General features: G+C 41.1%; 1 protein-coding gene across 1 annotated transcript; it reads right to left on the reverse strand.

Moving 5' to 3' along the window:
• Nucleotides 1-4,269: 4,269 nt before the first annotated feature.
• Nucleotides 4,270-19,917, reverse strand: drd4b (dopamine receptor D4b). Its single transcript, XM_017684989.2, has 4 exons — nucleotides 19,280-19,917; nucleotides 18,121-18,233; nucleotides 15,364-15,953; nucleotides 4,270-5,040 (listed from the first exon to the last, which is right to left on the reverse strand). The coding sequence occupies exons 1-4, from the start codon at nucleotides 19,502-19,504 to the stop codon at nucleotides 4,838-4,840; spliced, it is 1,131 nt and encodes a 376-aa protein (XP_017540478.2). The 5' UTR covers nucleotides 19,505-19,917; the 3' UTR covers nucleotides 4,270-4,837.
• Nucleotides 19,918-25,684: the final 5,767 nt, after the last annotated feature.

Here is a 25,684-nt window from a genome sequence, read left to right on the forward strand (position 1 = left end):
TTCAGTGTTTAGTGCATCTGTTTTTTGTGTTTATTACAGCTTTACTCGTTTTCAGTTTTTAAAGAAATCTACAGGGATATTTTTCCATATTTTCAGTCATAGAAGTTGGTTGCATTTTCCTCTTCTCACATTCCAAACCCAGTTAGTGATGATGAGGTCTGGACTGTGAGGTGGTCAGTCCACTATTCTAAGCAGCTTTGATTTGCAATTTTTTTACAATTTATTTATGTATTTTCTTTTCTCAGCTACCCATCCTTTCAGACTCATAGAGATTTTCTCCTCTCTCTCAAAGATGAAAGCTTGAAGTACTGTTTATCTGATGGTAACAGTTTTGATGAGTCTACCAGGTCTTGCAGGTGGTTGTGTCCCATTAACTCAATATCTCCTGCTTTTTTCACTTCGATTCATCTGACTTCCCTCTCCTTTTGCAAGTGGAGCATTTTATGTCTAATCTGCTCTGAAATATCTCTTGAAAAATTAATAATTTGAACATTTAGCCATTTTGACTAAGTCTTAAATGAGCTTTTTTTTAATGAGGGGTGGTCTCTGACTTTTGCACAGTACTGTATATGAAATCTGTGTAAAAGCAGCAGCGGTGGGAAGTAGGATACCTTCTAGCAATGAGGGATGATAGGAGGAAGAAGAAGAATGAAACAGTTAACTTTCGATTTGGTCATCTTTGGTTCATTATCTGCCCAAATCAAGCAGACTCTGACTCCAACACTGAGGCAGAGCCTGGGGTCACTCAAGATCAATTCTTCTAAAAGATTTACAGACTCTTTCAGCTTTACACTAACTTTAGGTCAGTATTTTGTTGTTGTAAAATCATTTTGTGCATCTATAAACTGGTTGTTATGGTAGTAACATACCCTCATTGGGGGCAGTCGTGGGCTGGAGGTTAGGGAACTGGCCCTGTGACCGGAAGGGTGCCGGTTCGATCCCCAGTGCCGGCAGTCCATGACTGAGGTGTCCTTGAGCAAGACACCTAACCCCCAACTGCTCCCTGGGCGCTGTGGATAGGGCTGCCCACTGCTCCGGGCAAGTGTGCTCAGTACCCCCTAGTGTGTGTGTGTATTCACTAGTGTTTCACTTCATGGATGGGTTAAATGTGGAGGTGGAATTTCCCTGTTTGTGGGATTAATAAAGTATCACTTAATAAGTAGTACTAAGTATAATATGCTGAAATAGTAACCAACTGCCTCCACATCTGGAGACATCTGATTAACTGCATAGTTTAAAAGGACACTCTGACCAGAACCAAGCATGTAACCATCACTTTATCTGTTGTACACATGAACATTTGCCACATACTTAGTTGCCGAAAAGTCTCCAGAATGATTTTTTTTCTCATTTAAAGAATAGCAAAACCATCCTTTGATGATGTTTCTTGAAAGTAGAGGGAAATCTACACTGGCCTTGTTGTGGATTATGATTGGTTGGCTGTTTGATTCTGTTTCCATGGCTACCTGGTCATTAAGTGTGTTTATTAGCCTCTATATCATTCACTAGGCTAGCAGTCAGCTTTTCTTTAGTGCCATTCGGATTCTCAGTGGTTGTATGCTGCATTTATGTAATGCAGGCTGGGTATTGTAGTGAGAGATTATTGATGGCTGAAACAAAAAATCTGAGTTCTGTCAAACCAGTTAGGCAGAGGGATGCAAAACTACGATATGCAATATTACATAACATGACAAATGACCGGTTATACTTGTTTTAGGTCAGAATGCCCCTTTATGTGTTTGATTTCAAAACCAGCTATGGTTTTGTTCACAGCCAAACAGCGTCTATAAGAATATATTGTAGTGATAACTGATTTCAATTTCAAAAATGTTGACATAATTCAGTGGTTGATATGTAAACAAAGCTTTTCAGAGCGGTTTGATATTAAATGACTGAGATTTCTTTACAGTGGTATTGATAGGAACCAGGGGACATGGGTCTTTACAGCAAATATAGCCACTTTAATTACTATACAAAACCACCAGTGAACCTACTGATGGTAAAATCTCATAAAGGAATGTTTTCTTTGGGGACTATTTCACCTTGTAACACCCTGTGTGCACCTTTCCACCCTGCATGGATTTCAAAAATACATTCAAAAAGCTCAAAAAGACCAAAAGCTTATTGAAAAAACAGCATAAAACAATGTATCAGACATCAGGTAGAGTAACCATTTCATGGAACAACCTGTGAGGGAGCCTTTAGAGGCATTAAACTCTTCAGACATCTGGTTCCCATCACCACCACTATGAACAATTCTGACTCAATAAGTATTTCTAGAATGGAGCACTTCACATCAAACTACTCTGAATGAAAAATAAAATATTAATCATTCAAACATGATATAAAGTGTTACGCAATCTCTGGAAATAAGGTCATGAACACGTGTAACGGTATGATTTAACAAGTCAATTGAACAAATATAAAATCTTTTTTGTTTGGGTCTCTTAAGGTCAGCACTATCCCCTCCCGTTGCACAGGACTTTGAAAGAAGACTTAAGGTCACATTTTCTCCACATTTCCCCCCAGAAATGTCTCAGATCAGCAGACTGGCAGGGGTTCACTTGATCATGCAGACATTTTATCTATTATTCAGCAAGAAAAGAAAAAGTGGGGCTTCTGCCCAGGTGCCCATTCCTTTACTGACACTCACACAGCACACAGATGAGAATGTGGTGTACCATCTAATGTATTCCACAGGGAATCTATCAAGACGTAAAATCTGTTAAAATTCTTTGGGGCTTTGAGGGGACTTAATTAGACAGTTTCTGATGTTTTGGTGCCTTCATAATGTATGTTTAGCCTTCTTCTCTGCTACAAGGCCCCCAGTTTCAGACATCATTAAGTTAGAGAGCCTTTTAATTTCATTGCCTCGCTGATTAAAGAGAGCTGCAGTCACAGCCAATCAGAAGCAGACAGATATTCCTTTTTTCCTTTTGGAGTTCACCCCTTTTCACCATTAGATGCTGCACTTTTAAAATGCTCGTGGATAAAGTATAAAGCACTTGATTCTGTGTTTTAGCTCCTGTGTAGTTTCAGTCTTAACAATATTTTAGATATTCAAAACACTTGAATGCTGTGTATTGCACTTCGACCACTAGCTCATCCATACAGTTGAGTGCATAAGTTTGGGGGCCCTGTCCAATTTCGTAAAAAATTAACACATCCTATGCAGAGAGCATATTTCTGCACATTTTAATGCGCAAATAGCGTTTATTTGAATTTGGGGGGGAAATAAAACTTTTTCAAGAACAAACTTCAAAAATAACTAGAAATTGTGAACTTACCCATGCAGAAAATGTCATACATGTTTATTCTTTGTAGAGGATGTGTTAACTTATTCACGCTTCAAAAATCAACAAAACATAATTTGGCCAGGACATATGACTTTGGCCAAGCCCAAAATAGTAATGGCTTTTACTAATGGTTTTGTCCTGCTTAGAGTCCAATTTAAACCCAATAGAGAATATTTGGTCTCACATTAATCCCAAACTAGCTTGCCAATGTTTTTCAACTGTCTGAAGCCACCAATGCTGAGTGGACCAACATTACCTCCCCTTTCTGTAAACAGCAGTCTGCACATTCACGCACAAGACCTAAACATTTAAAGAAATTAAATGGAAAAACTATCCGGTACTAAGTTACTTTATCTTAGAGTGGGGTGATGTAGAAAAATTTAATATCACAACATTTCAAGACATTTATTACGATGCACGTGTTCCAATGTTTATTTTGTCTGACATCTAATAAGTTAGAACGTAAATGAAGTGCCACATTTAAAAAATATAATCAAAAACCATGACTATCCAATTATTTGTAGTCGACATTTCACACACTAAATCTAATTAAACGGGACTAATTTTAGTCTCTATTAGTTGGAAAGAGATTAAGTACTGATGATATCCAAGATAAGCCCAGGAAAGCACACTGTGACACACTGTTGTATAACTTATCATAAATATTGTCATATTGCCAAGCCCTATTTTGTCTGTTTCTTTAATTCTTGCTAATTTACTGACTAATAATTTGACCATTAACACCTTAACAATGTGCCATTATTACTATTTTTTGCACAGAAGTGTACATACTTCAAAAACTTTTCCCAGACATTTCATACTTCATAGCAGATGCTGCATAATAAGTTTCAAGGCTAATATTCTTAAATCTTTACACTTTGGTGGAGAGGTTGTTGTCATAGATACAAATAAGTTAAAACAGTTTCACATAAACTCTGTAAACAAGGCCAAAATCAGGACATAATCCAACACATAAGTTGTCATGTTCTATTGCAATGCTGAAGGTTGATCTGTACATTCATATCAAATATGAAGTGGTTCAAAGCAAAGTTTAACAAGTGCATCGTAAGCATTTCGTACACATCTTCTTTACTTTAAATGTCCTCCACATAAAACGTGGACAGAGTAAAATCTAGGCACAATCAATCGCCAAACATACATTTTGCTGTCGCAGGCATATAAAGTATTGGCAATAGTATAAGAGTAAGTAAAACAATGTAGGTAAACAGATATGTGCGCCTGTTTTATATACTGCATACTGACATATTGTCACTGTCAGAACAAAAGCTCATATCTACAAAACTAACTCTTCAGAAGAAGGAAAAACATTCTTAACTTATAATGCAAGTTAATGTAAAAAGGACAATTTCCATTAGACCATTCATTATATAATGTTCACATTATGTAAAGAGCAGCTGGAGTTTTTTCAAATTATGTAAGAATGAAGACACAAGGTTTTGTCCGAACAGTGACAAAATACTTCATGCTCGTTCTTCAGGATCATTTACAGCATCGTATTTTCGTCTGGCTTGACGTGGGTGTCAGCAGCAGCTGTGCAGAAACTTGTGGAAGAACTTGCGAAACTCTGTGTTGAAGACGGTGTAGATGATAGGGTTCAGCGCACTGTTCACGTAACCCAGCCAAGTCACTGTACTCATTAGGTGGGGGGAGATTTCACATGACTCACACAGGGCCCGTGTTGTGTGAACCACGAAGAATGGAGTCCAGCAGAAGAGGAAAGCACCTGCAGACACAGAAAAGAGCACAGTTTCGCATTTGCTGCTTCCATTAAAGGAAAACGAAACCTAATCTCTAGCTGCCGCATCTGTTGATTACCATTAGAGGCGGACGATATGATGAAGCTTTATTGTTATCATGACAAGCAATATGCTTTTCGGAGTACACTGGATATTGTCAGTACTTAAAGAGCACTGGCCGACTGCTTGTTTCATTAAAAAAAAAAAAAGAGGAATTAGGCCTGTTTAAATAGATTTAGTGCAGTGCAGTATGTGAGTAAAGTTTTTGATGGCAGTTTTTAAATATGGCACTTTTTAATGTCAATGTATTGTGATGCGTATCATATATCATTATAACTATCTTTGAGTATCGGGATATCGTATCTTTGCCATATCACCCTCCCCTAAATGTTTAATGTTACCAAATTATCTAAATTACTGTAGTAATCGACCGTAAGCTACACTCTCAGAAAAAAAGGTATGGCACTGTCATTGGGGAAGTACCCCTCTTGTCACTGTGGTGCTACCCTCAGGGGTACATCCCAGTACCTTTAGTCAGGGAACATAACTACCAGAATCCATTGAAATTATATTTTCCAAACTGTACTGACTCCACACACCCCATCTTGTCTCCAGGCTTTTTATTTTATTGTTCTGATTTAAAACGTTCGGTTATGAAAAGGTACAAATATCTACTTTTCCACTAGTAAAAACTCATGTAAGGTACACCACTGGACCTTAAAAACACTGTTGTACCATTGAGGGTACACTTACATTGTTTGTACCTTGATGAATGAATCATGTACCTGCAGTACATTTCTCTCTAACAGTATAGATGTAGCAGATAGAGAAAGGTTGAAATACGCTAGAATATTTCTAAGAGTGCTCTTATATTGCCTATTTTAGATGATTGGACTTTATATGTGCCTATTTTAGACCATTAAAGGAACGTTTAAACATGATAACTGTGCTAGTTTTCAAACAGAGACAAAATCTCAACTACTCTGGTAAAAGTGTGTCCCTTCTCCCTTTCTAACAAAAGACGAGGAAGCTGAGTCTCAGAATTAGCCAGAATTAGAGTAGGGTGGCCAGTTTGCACAAAAAGCTTTGGATAATTCAGTAATGCCATTGGTGTCACAGTTATTAATTCTCCATTATGTAACCCTGGCATGTTAGTCTATTGTGAAACTGAGGTTAGTTTGCCAATACAAATAATGTAATGAAAACCTTCAGTTGCCTGCATAAACTACTTCAATGTAGACGATTTATGAAGGGGTTTTATCTATGGCATCCTAAATTATTCAAAAAATGAAGATGAGATTTCTATAAATATCCCCTGCTGGAGTGAAACTCTGGAGGAGAAAATGTAGCATGCTTTGAAAAAGTTCCATTTGATCATTTTGCGTGCTCTAAAAAAGGAGTCCTATGCATAAACCCCTCACATACTATAAAATAAAGGCACTGATCAGACCTAACGGCCTTGGTATAGAGTCCTTGGTAGGAGTCCACCACTTTATTTGTCTCATTTCCATTCAAAAGCCTTTAAATACAAGTTATTCATTTTTCATTTAATAAAAATACAAAACATTTATCAAACAGAAACTTATACAGAAGCCTCAACAACGAAATATTATTGACTTTTCTGACTTTAGTGTGTGCACACTTTGCCTTTATTATAGCTTCCATTCTTTTCAGGACTCTGGCTTTCAGAATATTTTTCCTCACCTCCAATGTTGAGTCTTAGAAGTTGGTTGCATTTTCTGTTTGTCACAATCCAAGTAATCTCTAACACATTCAATAATGTAGAGGGGTGGACTTCTTAAAAGCTATACAGACTTTCAGACCCAAAGCACTGAGAAGCAATTGATTTTCTCATATCTATTAAAGATGAAAGCTTTAAGTACTGTTTATCTAATGGTGAAAGAGTCTCATTTTTTCTATATCCTATTATTATTTTCAGATTTTCTCCTGTTTTCCAGACCTGTTTTTTCACATTTTCACTTTCCCTTCATTACGCGCGCACACACACACACACACACACACACACACACACTTTCTAAGCCGCTTATCCTTCAGGGTCAGAGGGGGAGCTGGAACCTATCCCAGCAGACAATGGGCGGAAGGCAGGAAACAGCCTGGACAGCAATTTCCCCAAAATATCTCCTGCTTAATAGCTGTTTTGATGGGAAAATAAATGTGTGAATGGTGGTCTCTGATATTTGCACAGTACTGTTGTAAACCAAAAGCAGAAATGTAAAGTATAAGTAACTATTACTGGTGCTGACAGTGGTGTCTTACTTTCAGTTTTTTGCTGCTGAAAAAATCCTAGAGGAAACACTGTTTTAAAAAAGAATAAAATATAAGTAAAATATTATGAAATATATCTTATTCATGTCCCAGAATCTAATGTATCAAAGTACAGTAAATATCAATGACCTGCTTAACTCACGAAGAGTCAAAAGAACTGACTACCACACTGACAACTTCATGTCTAAAAGTGAATTATTCCTGCGATATTATGATTGCGATGTACCTAAAAGCTCGACATGTTTTCACTTAATTGTAGGTGAAAATGATTCCTACAACAACACTGACGCATTTTAATCATCTCTGAACATCTATGTGCCAATGAGTGCTGAAATCAGCTTAAAACACCATGAAAACATTACATAGCAAGTGGATTTAAGGATTTAGCCTACAGTTAATCATTTAACAGTGCGCACATGCAGAATGCAACAGGTCATGTGACAGTTTTGTTGGCCCAGGAGGATTAGCGGCTTAACAGATGTGTCTGGTGAATCAGAATATTTTTTTTTATTCAAATGTTATTTGTGGCAAAAAAAAAACGGCCAGGAGAGGATTATTTATTCAAAGTCTGAAAAATGTTCTTCTGGGTTTCTGGCTTAACCCAGCAAGTGGCTGCAGAATCGCTCCAATGTTTCTTTGACTTTGGTTTATTTTATAGCTGTGAAGTCTCTAGACTTTTTTTGTCTTAGCGGCAGTCTCACGACCTCGAATGTGAGTCTCGCTAGTTTTCACGTTCTCAAAAGTTCCTATCACAAAATTCCGGTGCGGTACACAGTATCAACACAGTAAAAGCTCAAAACACACTCCTCTATGTATTATTTATTGGGAATACACTGCCCATTAATCAATACAGCCTCTTCAAATTAAACACAGGAATAAGCCACTGCACATGCACTGACATTTAAAAAGCTAACCAAAATGGGCACTATGCAAAATCAGCTAGCCTCTAAATGCTGTACACAATAATAATAAATTCCTCAGAATGCAGCATTAAATCTGATACACTGATAAACATTACAAAATGCTTTAATGCAAGCTGCATGTTCAGATAACACAGCACACCAATATAGCTACACAGACTTCAGTTGAGATGATTACTGAAGTCAGTGATCACTCTCTGTATCAGATGACTGGGTATCTAAAAAATAAACAAAATACCTGCAGACATATTCTTAAACAATGACAGTAATAAATAGAATGATTTCATAGGACACTTTACACTGTTCCAGTGTTCCACTCCACCTGTTCTATTTAGTATTCATTTGTTCTTGAGAGTGCAATCTGTATTGTTTCTGTGCAATAATTCTTAGATATGCAATATTATCCATCCATCCATCCATCCATCCATCCATCATCTTCCGCTTCTCCGGGGTTCGGGTCGCGGGGGCAGCATCCTGAGCAATGAAGCCCAGACCTCCCTTTCCCCAGCCACTTCCACTAGCTCCCTGGGAGGGATTCCGAGGCGCTCCCAGGCCAGCTGGGCGATATAGTCACGCCAGCGTGTCCTGGATCTTCTCCGGGGTCTCCTCCCCGGTGGACTTGCCTGTGACACCTCCCAAGGGAGGCGTCCAGGAGGCATCCTAACAAGATGCCCGAACCACCTCAACTGGCTCCTCTCGACGTGAAGAAGCAGCGGCTCTACTCCGAGTCCCTCCCGGGTGACCGAACTTCTCACCCTATCTCTAAGGGAGAGTCCAGCCACCCTGCGGAGGAAACTCATTTCAGCCGCTTGTATTCGCGATCTCGTTCTTTCGGTCATTACCCAAAGCTCATGACCATAGGTGAGGGTGGGAACATAGATCGACCAGTAAATCGAGAGCCTTGCCTTATGGCTCAGCTCTTTCTTTACCACAACAGACCGGTAAAGAGCCCGCATCACTGCTGACCCAGCACCAATCCGCCTGTCAATCTCCCGCTCCCTTGTACCATCACTCGTGAACAAGACCCCGAGATACTTAAACTCCTCCACTTGAGGCAAGAGCTCATCCCCGACCCAGAGAGGGCTCTCCACCCTTTCCCGCGTGAGAACCATGGCCTCGGATTTGGAGGTACTGATCCTCATCCCGGCCGCTTCACACTCGGCTGCAAACCGATCCAGTGAAAGCTGAAGTTCACGGCCTGATGTCCCCAATAGGACCACATCATCTGCAAACAGCAGCGATGTGACCCTGAGGTCACCAAACCGGACACCCTCCATCCCCTGACTGTGCCTAGAAATTCTATCCATAAAAATTATGAATAGAATCGGTGACAAAGGGCAGCCCTGACGGAATCCATCTTTCCCAGTGAAAAAGTCTAACTTACGGCCGGCCATGCGAACCAAGCTCCTGCTTTGTTTGTACAGGGCCTGAATGGCTCGTAGCAAAGAGCCATGTACCCCGCACTCCCGAAGCACCTCCCACAGAATACCCCGGGGAACACAGTCGAATGCCTTCTCCAAATCCACAAAGCACATGTGGACTGGTTGGGCAAACTCCCATGAACCCTCGAGAATCCTGGAGAGGGTAAAGAGTTGGTCCAGTGTTCGACGACCAGGGCGGAACCCGCACTGCTCCTCCTGAATCCGAGGTTCGACTATAAGCCGGACTCTCTTCTCCAGTACCCTTGCATAGACCTTACCAGGGAGGCTGAGGAGTGTGATTCCCCTGTAGTTGGAACACACCCTCTGGTCCCCCTTTTTAAAAAGAGGCACCACCACCCCAGTCTGCCAATCAAGTGGCACCACCCCCGATGTCCACGCAATGTTGAAAAGGCGTGTCAGCCAAGACAGCCCCACAACATCCAGAGCCTTGAGGAACTTGGGACGGATCTCATCCACCCCTGCAGCCCTGCCGCCAAGGAGCTTTTTAACTACCTTAGCGACTTCGGCCTCAGTAATGGACAAGCCTATTCCCGTGTCCCCAGACTCTGCCTCCTCACTGGAGAACGTGTTGGTGGGATTGAGAAGGTCCTCAAAGTATTCCTTCCACCGCCCAATGACGTCTTCAGTCGAAGTCAGCAGCACACCATCTCCACTATATACAGTGCTAGTGGCACACTGCTTTCCCCTTCTGAGTCACCTGACGGTTTGCCAGAATCTTTTCGGAGCCAACTTAAAGTCACTTTCCAAGGCCTCACCGAACTCTTCCCACACCCGGGTTTTTGCCTTGGCAACGACTGAAGCCGCAGATCGCTTGGCCTGTCGATACCTGCCAGCTGCCTCTGGTGTCCTACAGGCCAACCATGTCCGGTAGGACTCCTTCTTCAGCTTGACGGCATCTCTCACCTGGGGTGTCCACCACCGGGTTCGAGGATTACCGCCCCGACAGGCACCAACTACCTTGCGACCACAGCTACAGTCAGCCGCTTCAACAATGGAGGAGCGGAACATGGCCCATTCTGAGTCAATGTCCCCCACCTCCCCCGATATCTGGTCAAAGTTCTGACGGAGGTGTGAGTTGAAGATCAATCTGACAGGTTCTTCTGCCAGACGTTCCCAGCAAACCCTCACTATACGTTTGGGTTTGCCTGGTCTGACTGGCATCTTCCCCCACCACCTGATCCAACTCACCACCAGGTGGTGATCAGTTGACAGCTCAGCTCCTCTCTTTACCCGAGTGTCCAGTACACATGGCCGCAAGTCCGCTGACACGACTACAAAGTCAATCATTGAACTGCGGCCTAGGGTGTCCTGGTGTCATGTGCACTTATGGACATCCTTGTGTTCAAACATGGTGTTCGTTATGGACAAACTGTGGTTTGCACAGAAGTCCAAAAACTGAACACCACTCGGGTTCAGATCAGAGAGGCCATTCCTCCCAATCACACCCCTCCAGGTCTTACTGTCGTTGCCCACGTGAGCATTGAAGTCCCCCAGTACGACAATCGAGTCTCCAGGAGGAGCACTTTCAAGCACCCCTTCCAAGGACTCTATGAAGGCTGGGTATTCTGAACTGCTGTTCGGTGCATAAGCACAGACAACAGTCAGGACCCGTTCCCCAACCCGAAGGCGTAGGGAAGCTACCCTCTCGTCCACCGGGGAAAACCCCAACATACAGGCGCCGAGTCGAGGGGCTATGAGAAAGCCCACACCTGCCCGCCGCCTCTCACCATGGGCAACTCCAGAAAAGAAAAAAGTCCAGCCCCTCTCAAGGAGATTGGACCCAGAGCCCAAGCTGTGTGTTGAGGTGAGCCCGACTATATCTAGCCGGTATCTCTCGACCTCGCGCACCAACTCAGGCTCCTTCCCCGCCAGTGAGGTAACGTTCCAAGTTCCAAAAGCCAGTTTCAGCAACCGAGGATCAGAACGCCAAGGCCCACGCCTTCGGACACTGCCCGATCCACAATGCACCGCACCCCTACTACTGCCCCTCCCATCGGTGGTGGGTCGATGGGAGGGGGGACTCATGTAGCTCCTTCGGGCTGGGCCCGGCCGGGCACCATGAGTGAATGCCCGGCCACCAGACGCTCGCTGGCGAGCCCCTCCCCCAGGCCTGGCTCCAGGGTGGGGCCCCGGTAACCCTGAACCGGGCAGGGTACACAAGTCCTGCTTTGTTGTCCTCATAGGGGTGGTTATGGATCACACTTTGTCTGGCCTGTCACCTAGGACCAGTTTGCCATGGGAGACCCTACCAGGAGCTTTTGCTCCAGACAACATAGCTCCTAGGGTCCTTCAAGCACACAAACCTCTCCACCACGATAAGGTGGTGATCCATGGAGAGGATGCAATATTATATAACGCTATAATCTGTCCAAGGAATGTGCAACTACAACTGCTACTTCACCTGTCTATTGTCCATTGACTGTTTTAGAATATATAGTTTTACAGTCCTTTTTCTTTATATTTAAGATTTTTGATACTTTTTTTTATCCTTAAATCTGCACTTTATATATTTTAGCCTTATGTTTAGATATTTTAGCCTTATGTTTAAATTGTTTTATATGTAGGAAGTGCCGTTGGATTGCTGCTCAATTTCGTTGTACACTGTGCACTGACAATAAACGCATCTTATCTTATAATTACAACTGTATTTATATAGGGCCTCAACAATGAAAGTGAGGAGTACAGTGCAGTGTTGGGAGGGGATCTGTGTTGGTTAGCTGGCTCATGCTTTTCATAAAATTTTCAAGTTTTCATCACCATCCTTTATATTTGTATTAGAAGCACAGTGACACGCATGGTCTTTGGTAATAAAAATATATTAGTGTTACATATTGATACAATCCCAATTCCAATGAAGTTGGGACGTTGTGTAAAACATAAATAAAAACCGAATAGAATGATTTGCAAATCCTTTTCAAGCTATATTCAATTAAATACACTACAAAGACGAGATATTTAATGTTCAAATGGATAAACTTTATTGTTTTTTGCAAATATTCACTCATTTTGAATTTGATGCCTGCAACACATTCCAAAGAAGTTGGGACAGGGGCAACAAAAGACTGGGAAAGTTGAGGAATGCTCAAAAAACACCTGTTTGGAACATTCCACGGGTGAACAGGTTAATTGGAAACAGGCGAGTGTCATGATTGGGTATAAAGGCAGCATCCCTGAAAAGCTCAGTTGTTCACAAGCAAGGATGCGGTGAGGTTCACCACTTTGTGAACAACTGCGTGAGCAAATAGTCCAACAGTTTAAGAACAACGTTTCTCAACGTACAATTGCGAGGATTTAGGGATTTCATCATCTACAGTTCATAATATCATCAAAACATTCAGAGAATCTGGAGAAATCTCTGCAAGTAAGCAGCAAGGCAGAAAACCAACACTGTATGCCCATGACTTTCGACCTCTCAGGCGGCACTGCATTAAAAACTGACATCATTCTGTAATGGATATTACCACATGGGCTCAGGAACACTTCAGAAAACCATTGTCAGTGAACACAGTTCGTCGCTCTATCTACAAGTGCAAGTTAAAACTCTGCCATGCAAAGTGAAAGCCACATATCAACAACACCCAGAAACGCCGCCGGCTTCTCTGGGCCCGAGCTCATCTGAGATGGACTGAAAGTGGAAAAGTGTCCTGTGGTCTGACGAGTCCACAAAGGGCCACAAAAGGACTGCCTGGATTGTTATCAGCGCAAAGTTCACAGTACAAAGTTCAAAAGCCAGCATCTCTGACTGTTGAGCAGCTGAAGTTGTACATCAAGTAAGAATGGAAAAGAATTCCACCATTAAAGCTTCAACAATTAGTGTCCTCAGTTCCCAAACGCTCATTGAGTGTTAAAAGGAAAGGTGATGTAACACAGTGGTAAACATGCCCCTGTCCCAACTAGACTGTTAAACTCTGAATGCCTATTCAACGAATTAAACTTACTACATGTTTGTACGAACAAAAAACAAAGTCTATGAACCTGGTTTATTACAGTGCTTGAAAAAGCACTCTACTGTTATCTCTCATACTTCTTCAAAAGCCAGCATCTCTGACTGTTGAGCAGCTGAAGTTGTACATCAAGTAAGAATGGAAAAGAATTCCACCATTAAAGCTTCAACAATTAGTGTCCTCAGTTCCCAAACGCTCATTGACTGTTAAAAGGAAAGGTGATGTAACACTTCTTTGGAACATGTTGCAGGCATCAAATTCAAAATGAGTGAATATTTGCAAAAACCAATAAAGTTTATCCATTTGAACATTAAATGTCTTGTCTTTGTAGTGTATTCAATTCAATTAAATATAGGTTGAAAAGGATTTGCAAATCACCATATTCTGTTTTTATTTATGTTTTACACAACGTCCCAACTTCATTGGAATTGGGGTTGTACATTCAGTGGTATCTTCAGTGCAGGGCAACCTCTGCATCGTCTCAGCTAGCATGTACAGCTCCTTCCAAAGTACTGTGAAAGTTCAAGCCACTCCGTTCAAACGGGTGTTTACAGACTTTTCTGACACTGGATTTTCTCTAAAAGTTCTCAAAAAGGTCAATGTTTAGGGAGCTACTAGTTCTGGTAATAATATATTATAAGCATTACTACAAATTATTGTGCAGGTAGGGGTAATGTGTACCCACGTACTTACTAGGATGCATTTTTTTGGTTGGTTTTCAACTATTTTAAGTATTTGCCAGTGCAAGACAGACAGACCCGTGGCGAAAAAACTGTTTTCATAAAAAATTTAATCTATCTGGCTGATGTAGAGAAAATTCTCAGACTCAAATTATTTATGCAGGGTGTTTCAAAAATCATAGGCAAATTTTAAGTAAGCCCAGCCCCAGACTGGACACTGTCTGGATATTCTCATCTCTTTTAGTTTATGCCTTTTTAATAAAAGTCTGCAACATAATGTTTTACTATTTGAAAATGGCAGTTGTTCTTTACATTGTACAACAATTTCACAAAGGCACCGGAAGTAATTCTGAAAAATAAAACTTTTAATATGTCATATAAGTATTTTATGACATATTGAAACATGTCAAAGAGGAATTGCACACATTTTACAAAATTTCTGCATAATTAAATGTTAACATAGCAAGTTAAAGTATCCAAATCATTCGGATTGGTTTGTTGTGAAATACTCTGTTCTAGGCCAATCAGAATTGTTCACTGTGGTGATGACAGGAACTACATATGTGAGGAGTTGTTTAACAACAGTTTTGAGGTAAGATTTTAGGCTCAAATGTATTTTACAAACATTTATGGTGGCGAGGTACATGCAGGGCGTTGCAAGGCAGAACAGTCCCCAAAGAAAACATTTATTTATTTAACATAGATGTACTGCTACTTTACCATCATCAACACTATATATAAAAACTCAGTAAATAAAGTGGCTATATTTGTGGTGTAGATGTCAACACCACCACTGCAAAGAAACTGGAAGGGAGCATTTTGTATCAAACCACTCTACATAAATTTGTTCACATCCCAAAGACTGAATTATGTAGAAATTTAGAAAAATCATTGGAATTCCCAAATAAGTCCCTTCTCCTGTACAGTTATCATTTAGGTTTTTCTTACAAAACTGACAATTAACAATAACTGTCCTGCACTACTATGACAGGTTGCACAATTCTTAATTTATTCTCAGTCCTGGATTTAAATACTCACCCACAACAACAGGTAGGACCCTCATGGCTTTCCTCTCCCTGCCATTGATCTTGGCCCTCTTTTTCCTTTGGCCTGAATTCTGTAACTCTGCATAGGCCACACTTTGAATGGGGCTGTTATTGTACTCTGGTGGCAAAGGGCAGCTTGGCTGCATGTCATCGTCCAGGTCATCAACGCTGCATTGGGCCAGGTCCTGCTCAATGACGCGGGGCAACGAGGCTGGCAGGGCAGCCAGTTGTGGCAAGGCAGCGGCCACTGCGGCATGCTGCAACTTCCGGCAGGCCTGGATGCTGTTTTTCAGCTTGGCCTTGCGGGCCTCTTCCCACCTGCGGAGGCCGTGGAATATCCCACAGTACAACAGCAGCATGATGGGGCAGGGAATGAAGAAGGAGCAAACGGATGAGTACACCACGTAGTTGTCGTCCTCCAGCTTGCACTCCTTTGGGTCCCTCTGTGGTACATTGTTTATGCCGAAGATAATAGGGGAGGCCACAGCAAAAGCGAGGAGCCAGGTGGCGGAGAGCAGGATGATCTGCCGATGGTCAATATGTTTTCGATTATAGTTCAGCGGTATGGACACTGCTATGAACCTGTTAAGAAGCAGAAGAAAACAGGGAGTACCACCAGCATGCCTTAGCTAAACAGCATGTGAATCACAACATATTATAGACTGTTAAACTCTGAATGCCTATTCAATGTATTAAACTTACTACATGTTTGTACGAACAAAAAACAAAGTCTATGAACCTGGTTTATTAGAGTCCTTGAAAAAGCACTCTACTGTTATCTCTCATACTTCTTCATATTCTTCTTCCATGGTTTTCTGTGATGAATACAGCCCGAACTGTACAGACTCCGCTCAAACTGCATTTCGAAGGCCTCGGCACTGTAACTTGTGCTATGTATTTTTGGAGTCAATCGGATTTGCAGTTTTTAATAAAATTGAGTTTAAAAATTAAAAACCTCCCATAAGAATGAATGGCGGATGTTCTAGAACTTCAAATTCTAACTGACATCGATAATGTCAGCAAGCCACTCAGTCTTACAGACACAGCTGTCACGCAAGGAATCTGCTTTAAAATCCTTATGCTTTCACCTAGAAACACCATTTCAGTTTTAAATGGTACAGAAACTTGTCCTTTCTGAAACCTCAAAATGTCTCATCATTTTATCAATTAGCTTTAGAGTTATGGGCATTTGTCTGGCACTAGGCAAAAAAAACTGCCCCATTCACTGCCATGTAAATTTCTCAAAATCAGAATTTGCTTATTTCAAGATTTTCTCTGTGTTTAACTTGTCATATCTCAGAGATTTTCTTCTCAATGTACACACCAGCTATCCGGTTAAGCGATAGACTAAACATTTCCCGAGTTATGACTGTTTGTTCAGAGGGTGCAAATCAGACTCAAACAAGGATTCTCCACTAAGAGCTGCATAATAACAGAGTGACAGTTCATTTGAATGACTCTCCCCCCTCCCCTCTCAAACACATACGTACCTCCCTCTCACACACACCACACAGACACACACAAACACACCTACATACCTAAGGAGGTATTGTTCACCTACACAGAAACACACAGAAACACACAAACACTTGTAGCTCTTTTCAAGCACTCTTGCAGTTCCTTCAGGAAATGCACATCTAGTTTATGACATGCAATGCAAAGCACTGTGGCCCACACTTTCATTTTTTTTCTCTTATAACTACATAACTTGCATCTTATATAGTATTTATCAACCATTTCATAGAAATTACTGAATAATAAGCCATTACTATTACTTACATTTACATTCATGACATTTGGCAGATACTCTTATCCAGAGCGACAAACAATTTGATCATTTTACACAGGTAAGCGAAGCTAGTGTTAGGAGTCTTGCCCAAGGAGTCTTATTGGTATAGTGTAGGGTGCTTGTCCAGGCGGCGTTAGAACCCCAGTGTACAGCGTAGAAGGTAGAGGTGTTACCCACTACACCATACCAACCACTACTATTACTTCTGTACTCATATTCAACATTATATTTAAAATAGTCCATATGCTAATTTTTTTACATATTTTATTTTTCACTGAGATCCACTCATATCTTTGGTAAAACAGTTATATTTAATTTCACATTTACATTTCCAACCACTCTTTATTCCCTTTATAATTAAACAGGCTGTTTTTGTTACTGTACCTTTAGGACTGATGTGGCCTATGTAAATGAGCTCAGTTCTGATTGTACCTCATTCAAAAAGCACTCTACGCTGAAACACTCCTAAAAACTTTAACCTTATCACCTTATAACTTTATGTCAATTGTGGGACTAAGTTGCTGTAGGCTGAATAGGCAAATACATGTAAATGTGTTGGCTTTCGTGACATCACAAAAGCAACAAATTTGAAATGTTTGTTTTCAGCTTAGTTTCCATATATGGACTGTATGCACTGGCAAGTGGACGGTACATTTTGAAACTTTAGGAACCTCACATACTAGATTAAAGTCTTTAAAAAACAAAGAACATCCAGTTTACCCCAATATACACCCTTTAAAATTAAACATAACAATATACAATAATATATAAAGACCTTTTTTTAACTGCAGTGCATTGGTCCACTGTTTTTTGAACATAAAGATGCTTTGTATAAAATTCCTGCGACCTCCAGTGACACCAGAAGTCCCACAGATCACATACTGTTCAGCGAAAAAATTATGAACATCTATATTAAACTTCCTTGTAACATTCAGATAGAAACAGCATAACAATACAAACCTGTCAATACTGATTGCACACAGGTTGAATATGGAGGCTGTACAAAGCATCACATCCATAGCCATCAGCCAGTCACAGACAATTACATTCAAGGACCAGACACCACCCTGAAACTAGATAGAGCACAATGTGACATAAAGCACGTTAATTCTACACAAACGCAATCATGGCTTCATTTATTGCCTGCACAAGGCTGCATTTCAAATGAATAAAGCATGCCACTACCACAAACAGGCTGAAGGTCAATCAGCTTATCCATGCCCTATTTCAGAGATTTTCCTCAGTTCCTGCTGCAAACTCAGAAGATCAGGAGAACATGTAATGCTGCGGACTGAAGGGAGCCTGACTCTGCACCCTAAACCTTTAGACTAAGGCTGACTTTCAATATTTCAACTCAGAGAATTAAGCCTTCTTCAAGCACCATTAGACAGTGCTGATGGACAACAAACTGGACAGATTAAACCCGTGGTAACTTGAGGCTAACAGGATCAGATAAGTGGCCTAAATCAGGAGGGCTGATTACAGGGAGGAGGACGGGCAGGCATGCCTTTTTCCTCACTCATATTAGCCACATATGTCTGCTTTTCTGTAGAAGTCCAATACACGTTGTTAATATAGAGAATTTTCATGTTTTATTCGCTTTGTTTATCCTATTATTTCTCTTCTTTGAGCTTCTTTAGGTTCATTCAATCAAGAAATTGATTTAGGAGGCGGTTCATTACAGCTGAATAGCGTAGAACTTTCCAGAATATCCCAGGTATTCCAATCAAATTTTACAGATATTCCAAATTCAAACAAACAATAAGACGAAAAGCTTCACGTTTTGCACTACTTTAATTATCAAAACTGCACTTTCTGTGGAAGACTTACCTCAGAATTGTTATATTCCAGATATTCCAGTCAATTATTCCAGATATCCCAAAAGAACCAAAGACTGACATGAAATGGGTTTATGTTTTACACAATTTTAATGATCAAAAACGTTTTTTGTTTTTTTGTGGAAGACTTACCTCAGCGTCATCTAATATTCCAGACATTACAATAAAAATATCCCAGATATTCCAATCAAATATTCCAGGTATTTCAAAACAACCGTTACGTTTTACACAATTTGAACTAGTAAAACTGCTATCAAAAAGCATTTTTGTGGAAGACTTACCTCAGCGTAGACATACAGGGGCAAAACTAGCACTGCCAGCAGAAGATCCGCCACAGCCAGGCTAACAATGAAGTAGTTGGTGGTCGTTTTAAGGGCTTTTTCTTTATAAACGCTGAGGCAGACGAGCACGTTGCCGCAGATGATGGCTGTAATGAGTAGTATGCCGAAGACGAGAGCGGGGAAGTTGGGCTCAGGGCTCCTGAAGTCGCTGCTGTTGGTCGACATGGCTGAAGGCGAACTTTTCTCTCGGCAGCTGCAGCAGCACCAGCCTCCTCCTGTCGCCGCTTCTTCATCGAAACTTCATCTTCCTCTGGTAAATCCGCCTCGAGACATCTTTACGCCTTTCCGAGCGTCTATTTTTTTTAACAAAACGCCTTCCATCTCTGTCAGCAGGTCGATAACCCGGAGCTGTCGCCCATCTCCTCCTCCTAAATGAACCGTGTGAATCTTCAAGTAAGCTTATTCTTCAGTCTCACTAATAGCCCTGTTCTTCTTCAGGGCTGTGTTTATGTTCTCGACGCTGATAAAACTACAACCTCCAGACTGTGAGCCTGTCAGCTGACTGAAGTTCTCTGAAGGCTTTAGCACTGAGTGCTTAGCTCGTCCCTCCTCACGGTACTGGCTCTGAGGAGAGTCCTGCCCTTTCACTCACCTCACATTGCTCTCAGGTGGCCTGCTGTAGGTGGGCCATCTATGTGCAGGGTGGGAGTTCTATAATGTGTAGATGTAGGCACGACGTGATAAATAGGGATATTATGGTCAGTTTTCTCTCCACGCATTGCGGTTACACTGAAACGCACAAACATTCTGGGAAATTTCGACAATTTTCTGCATAAGTGATCATTTAGGATGTAAACAGATGTATTTGGAGTAGAATTGTGTGAAATGCGCCATTCTAGAGAAACCTACCCAGTTAGAAAGGTTCAAAACATTGGTGAATGAAACCAGAGGATCAAAGGGCAGTTCCACCCATTTTTAGAAATTGTGGCATACTTTTGTGGTTGATATGTGAACAAAGTCACCCAGGATGGTTTAATATAAATATGAATGTTGAAAAACCACCTGTTTTTTTTGCTATCCAAAACCACCAGTGAACCTTCATGTGTCTTCTGAGTTTTTGTATGTAATGTTAATGATGGCAAAATAGTGGACAGTCTGAAAAAATAAGTTTCCTTTCGGGAATATTTTGCCCTATGCCACCCTTATTGTACCAGTCCACCACGAGTTGATTAAAAATAAAAAGATTAACAAGACGTTTAAGGCCAAGGCTTTTCACAAAACTATTGTAAAACAAGGCCTCAGGCTTCAGGCAATGTATTCATAACCATTTTGTGTAGTAACTTTCTGTGAGGAAGCTTTTAGAGGTGGACGTTTGGTTCCTCCACTGTAAACAACCACTGTAAACAATTCTGACTCATTTCACTGGAGCAGAGAATTTCACACCAAACCACTCTGAATGACTTTGTTTACACTGGAACCTTTTATTTATGTGGACCCAATTTGTGGAACTTGCTGGAGTTCCCCTTTAAATCCTCCAAAAGCCACCTCACAAGAAGGAATTACACTAAATGGCTAGAAGTAGGCCTACATTATATGATGTTTTCAGATAAGAGTTTGGCTTAAAACATATTTTTGAATAAATTCATGGCAGAGAGGTACATGCAGAGAGCTGTAAGGAAAAAGAGTGATCATAAAACTTTTTTTGTCCAACATTACATCTAAACACTAAGAACCCGTGTCAGGTAGTAAATAAAATGGCTATATTTGTGTTGTAGACATCAGGCCTCATTTACCAATATTATCCAAGTTTTTTTCTTAAATTAGTTCTTTAGAAAGCTCCTAAGAAAAAGTCAGATTCATGATGTGTTCTTGAAAACTCAAAGCTGCATAATTGGCTTTAAGAAGAAATTTCTTGGTGTTGTTGTGGGAATGTATTTAATTGTGTTGAAATACGCCTTTTGAGCAATTATGCTTAAGGATGATTCTAAATGTCACAGTGGCCGAGAGGTAGCGGGATTGTTTTGTGTCTCATGAGAAAGTGGAAGTGACCTTGCTATGAGAACAGAAAGTGTGAAGATAAGAGGCAGCGAGAGAGCCGTAGCGCCTAGCCACAAGGCTACGGGTCGGTTCTGGATGTTCTGGAGTAAACAGGTCGCATTAGATAAACATGTAAGAGAATGGTGTACAATTGAGAATAATGCTGACTAATGCTTACTGCCATGAAAGGAACGTAAGGGTGGGGGAATGACAGAAGGGTATAAGAAGCACAACACACAGCTAGAGAAGGATATAGGAAAGATATAGGAAAGGGAGAGAGAATCCATTTTTTGTCATATTCGCTTTTTAATAAACTTGTTACTCACTTTGATATAGACTCAGAGGCTCAACACCACCACAAACTGGCGTCACGAACAGGATGAGTTCAGAGTTGCGATGGAGGGGGGGCAGCTAAACGCACACCGAGGATGCTCTCCGGCTGAGACCGGACCTGAGACGAGGAAGTCCCACAGAACAAGGGCTAGTACCGCGGGGGTGAGCATGGCTGATCGTCCCTCCGCCTGCAATCCAACCTCATTAACGAACATTGGTGGTGAGTGACAGGTTAGTTATTTTGAAAATAACTGTAGGTTAATTTATTCCCCTCCACCTCACCTTAAGCACTCCGTCCTGGACGAGTTTAGTTGCATGACGGTGTAACACATTGCGTGGCAGTCGGGGCAGGACGCTCGACGGCGCAATAAGAAAAGACTAGTCTGGTCAGAGCGAGGCCTCTATTGATAGACGTATCTTTAGAGCAATAGGTCCGGACTGTGGGAGGAGTGCATAAGTAACATCAATAGTACAGGGTGCTGATTGAGTATTAAGTAGGGATAAAGGGAGGTGAGACTTGGTTGTTGGGGCCAAATTTCTCTGAGTCGCCAAATCAAGTGAGAGAACAAAATGGGATCCCAATTAGCTGTTAGTTTAATTGTTTTACTTTAGTTTAATTAATTTAATTCCCAATTAGTTAAGGAGTTAAAGTTTAACCCTAAAGTCCATAACTGCAGCTCTTTTTAGCAAATGAGCCAGGATTATGGTACTGACAGTGTAATGCATGTTCCCCTTTGGATCAAATATTTCGGATTTCCAGCAAATGTAATCTCTCTCAACAAAAGAAAAAAAAACAGCAAATGGTAGTTTAGTGTGAAATATTTGAATAAATTTAAAGAAAGAGTAATATCACCGCCCGTGGGATGTCCACGGGCAGTAATCAAACACTGTAAAAAGCATAAAAAGCATATGGTTAGAGCAGCAGGGTTTTGACTGGAAGAGGCCGAACGGAGGCAGAAAGAGAGGGAGGGGCAGGACAGTGAGAGGGGACCCACTGATTCAACGAAAAAGGGAAATGCCATCTTCTTCTCCCTACTTCACCTTAACACAACAACTTACAACATACCCATTGACAATGCCTAAAATAACAGTAACTGTGGAAGGGAAAGATTTAGAGTTTATGGTTGATAGTGGGGCAGGCTATTCCATAATTAGGACAACCGACCTCCAATGTGAAACTCAGAAGGGTCAGTCACTGGCATTGATAGGGGTGGGAGGAGAAGTTAGAGAAAAGGTGTCTTTGCCCCTCCAATGTTTAGTAAATGATGCAAGATTTTCTCACTGTTTTCTAGTATCTTCAGTTTGTCCAGTGAATCTCCTTGCGTGAGATTTAATGTGCAAACTAGGGTGCACTTTGATTAGCTCTCCTGAAGGGATTAGCTATAGATTTTGCCTTGCCAAATATGGTGCAAGTGGCATCTGGGGCCCTGGGGTATGCGTACATGTGGCGTTGCTTAGAAGAACAAAGTGAGACAGTCAGACATTTCCTGTCTGAAGTGAAGGAAAAAGTGCCCCAACTTACAATGGATACACTCGCGCTGACCCCTTGACCTCCCCAGGGACAGCTGTGGGGTGGTCTGTGTTCTTGGGGGGAGGCACAGCAGCAGCCTTGAACAGGATAAATGGCCTGGCATGGCAGATACTAGTCTTAGCCAATGAAACAGAGAAAGCTCTCACCTTAGTGAATACTGAGATGGCTGGAATTAGACAAGCCGTGTTGCAGAACAGAATGGCTCTTGACCTCTTACTGGCTAAGGTAGGAGGGGTCTTTAAGGTATTGAACATTTCATGTTGTTTCTCACTCCCAGATTATTATAGAAATATGTCTGATCTCATTGCTCACATGCGAGCAGGCATTCAGCCTCCACCAATCGCAGATGACTCCTGGTTTAGCTGGCTGACATCTCTGATGGGCCCATGGGGACACTGGATTGTTACTATGTTAATACCAGTTATATGTGTGCTACGTCTTGTGATATGTATTGCTCCCTGCATCTATAATTGTATCTCTGCCATGATTGCCCGCTCCTTTACTGCTCAACATCAAATGTTACAGTGGACATTGAGGATGATGATAATCACCCTTCTTCAGATTCTTTGAACTTGCAACAATTGTTTAATGAGGGAAAGTAAGGTTTAGAGGTTGATTTAGAATCAAAGGGGGGAAATGTCGTGGAAATGTATTTAATTGTGTTGAAATAAGCCTTTTGAGCAATTATGCTTAAGGATGATTCTAAATGTCACAGTGGCCGAGAAGTAGCAGGATTGTTTTGTGTCTCATGAGAAAGTGGAAGTGACCTTGCTATGAGAACAGAAAGTGTGAAGATAAGAGGCAGCGAGAGAGCCGTAGCGCCTAGCCACAAGGCTACGGGTCGGTTCTGGATGTTCTGGAGTAAACAGGTCGCGTTAGATAAACATGTAAGAGAATGGTGTACCATTGAGAATAATGCTGACTAATGCTTACTGCCATGAAAGGAACGAAAGGGCGGGGGAATGACAGAAGGGTATAAGAAGCACAACACACAGCTAGAGAAGGATATAGGAAAGATGTAGGAAAGGGAGAGAGAATCCATTTTTTATGTTCGCTTTTTAATAAACTTGTTACTCACTTTGATATAGACTCGGAGGCTCAAATTCATTTTTCTGTCACGATTTTCCACCACAGTGTATAAGGCCCATTGTGACTTCTGGTTCCTATCACCACCACTGTAAAGAAGTCTGAGTCAATACGTTTCTCTAAAATGTATCAAACCACTCTAAATGACATCACAACAACTGAATTACATAAAATTGGCAGTGTTTAGTCTGTGTCTAAAGCTTTCACCCAGATTAATGTTGCTTGCTGTCTGTAATGGTCATTTGCAGCACAGCAGGACCAGCATAAGAGCTTTTCATGGTATAAAGCTGAAATTAAAGGGCACATATTTGGTTTGCACATAAAAGCAACTAGGGCTGCTGACTCGTCCCAGCTGTTTGCTTCTACATGGCTGGCCATTTTTGTCATTAAGTATGTCTGGGCAGTGGCTCAGTAATGCATTCAGCGCCGCTGGTCATTCTTCCCAGCAGTGAAACAGCTATCCATCCTAGTGAAGTAGCAGTTACAGAGGCTTTCACTGAACTTAAATTGTGTCTTTTACATTCGTCTTTTTCAGCATTTCATTGACACAACTTTCTTATTTCGCTGTTGTCAGAGGAAAACCTCATATCTCCAAAACACTTTACAGGAGAACGAAAAAACCTGCTTACTTTTACTTTTAGTCAATGGACCCAGACTTTTTTCCAAGTCCTTTTGGATTTTTTCTTTTAGTACATTCATCATGAAATTTACATACAATATTAAGGGCAAGAGGCCTTTTCAAATTATGTCAAAAACTAAAAAATGTCAAAAATGGAGATACAGAGGTTTCTTGAATAGCATATTCCATTTACTGTGTTATCCTGTTCCACGGGTGTAATTAATTGGGGAAAAGAGGGACAATCACACTTTATGGTGCATGGGGGCTTCAGTGATTTTGTCCACTAAAATCTTCATTTGGCCCCTCAAGTGAACAACAATGATTCCCAGAAATGTTCACATTCCTATCAGCATACTTAACATAAGTTTTCATCAACACTACACAGGCTATTCAATATCTATTTATTTCAGCAGTGCACAAACAGTGCACCCTGGCCTTCTAAGACAAAAAGCTTGGACATCCCTAATCTGTGTCATATTCATAATGCATCTTCACCATGTTCAAATGGATCCTTCACAACTTGCATTGTGATATATGCGTTATTTGTCGTGTTAAAATCTTAAATACGTGAACATTTTCGGCATGCCAGTGAGTGGCATGCTATCATAATATCAACTTGTTTGTTGTATAGCAATAGTGAGTAAACAAGCTGATTACATTCTTGTTTTTTGTATTACTTAAAAGTATTTTTTGGCATATGAGGCCTGTTTATTTATTTATTTGCACTGGGGACTATAAACACTAGTCGCAGTACTGTCAGGTTATGCTTTAACACCTTAATAAGCCATAAGCCCACCAG

Source organism: Pygocentrus nattereri, chromosome 15 (assembly GCF_015220715.1).
Source record: "Pygocentrus nattereri isolate fPygNat1 chromosome 15, fPygNat1.pri, whole genome shotgun sequence".
Taxonomy (NCBI): domain Eukaryota; kingdom Metazoa; phylum Chordata; class Actinopteri; order Characiformes; family Serrasalmidae; genus Pygocentrus; species Pygocentrus nattereri.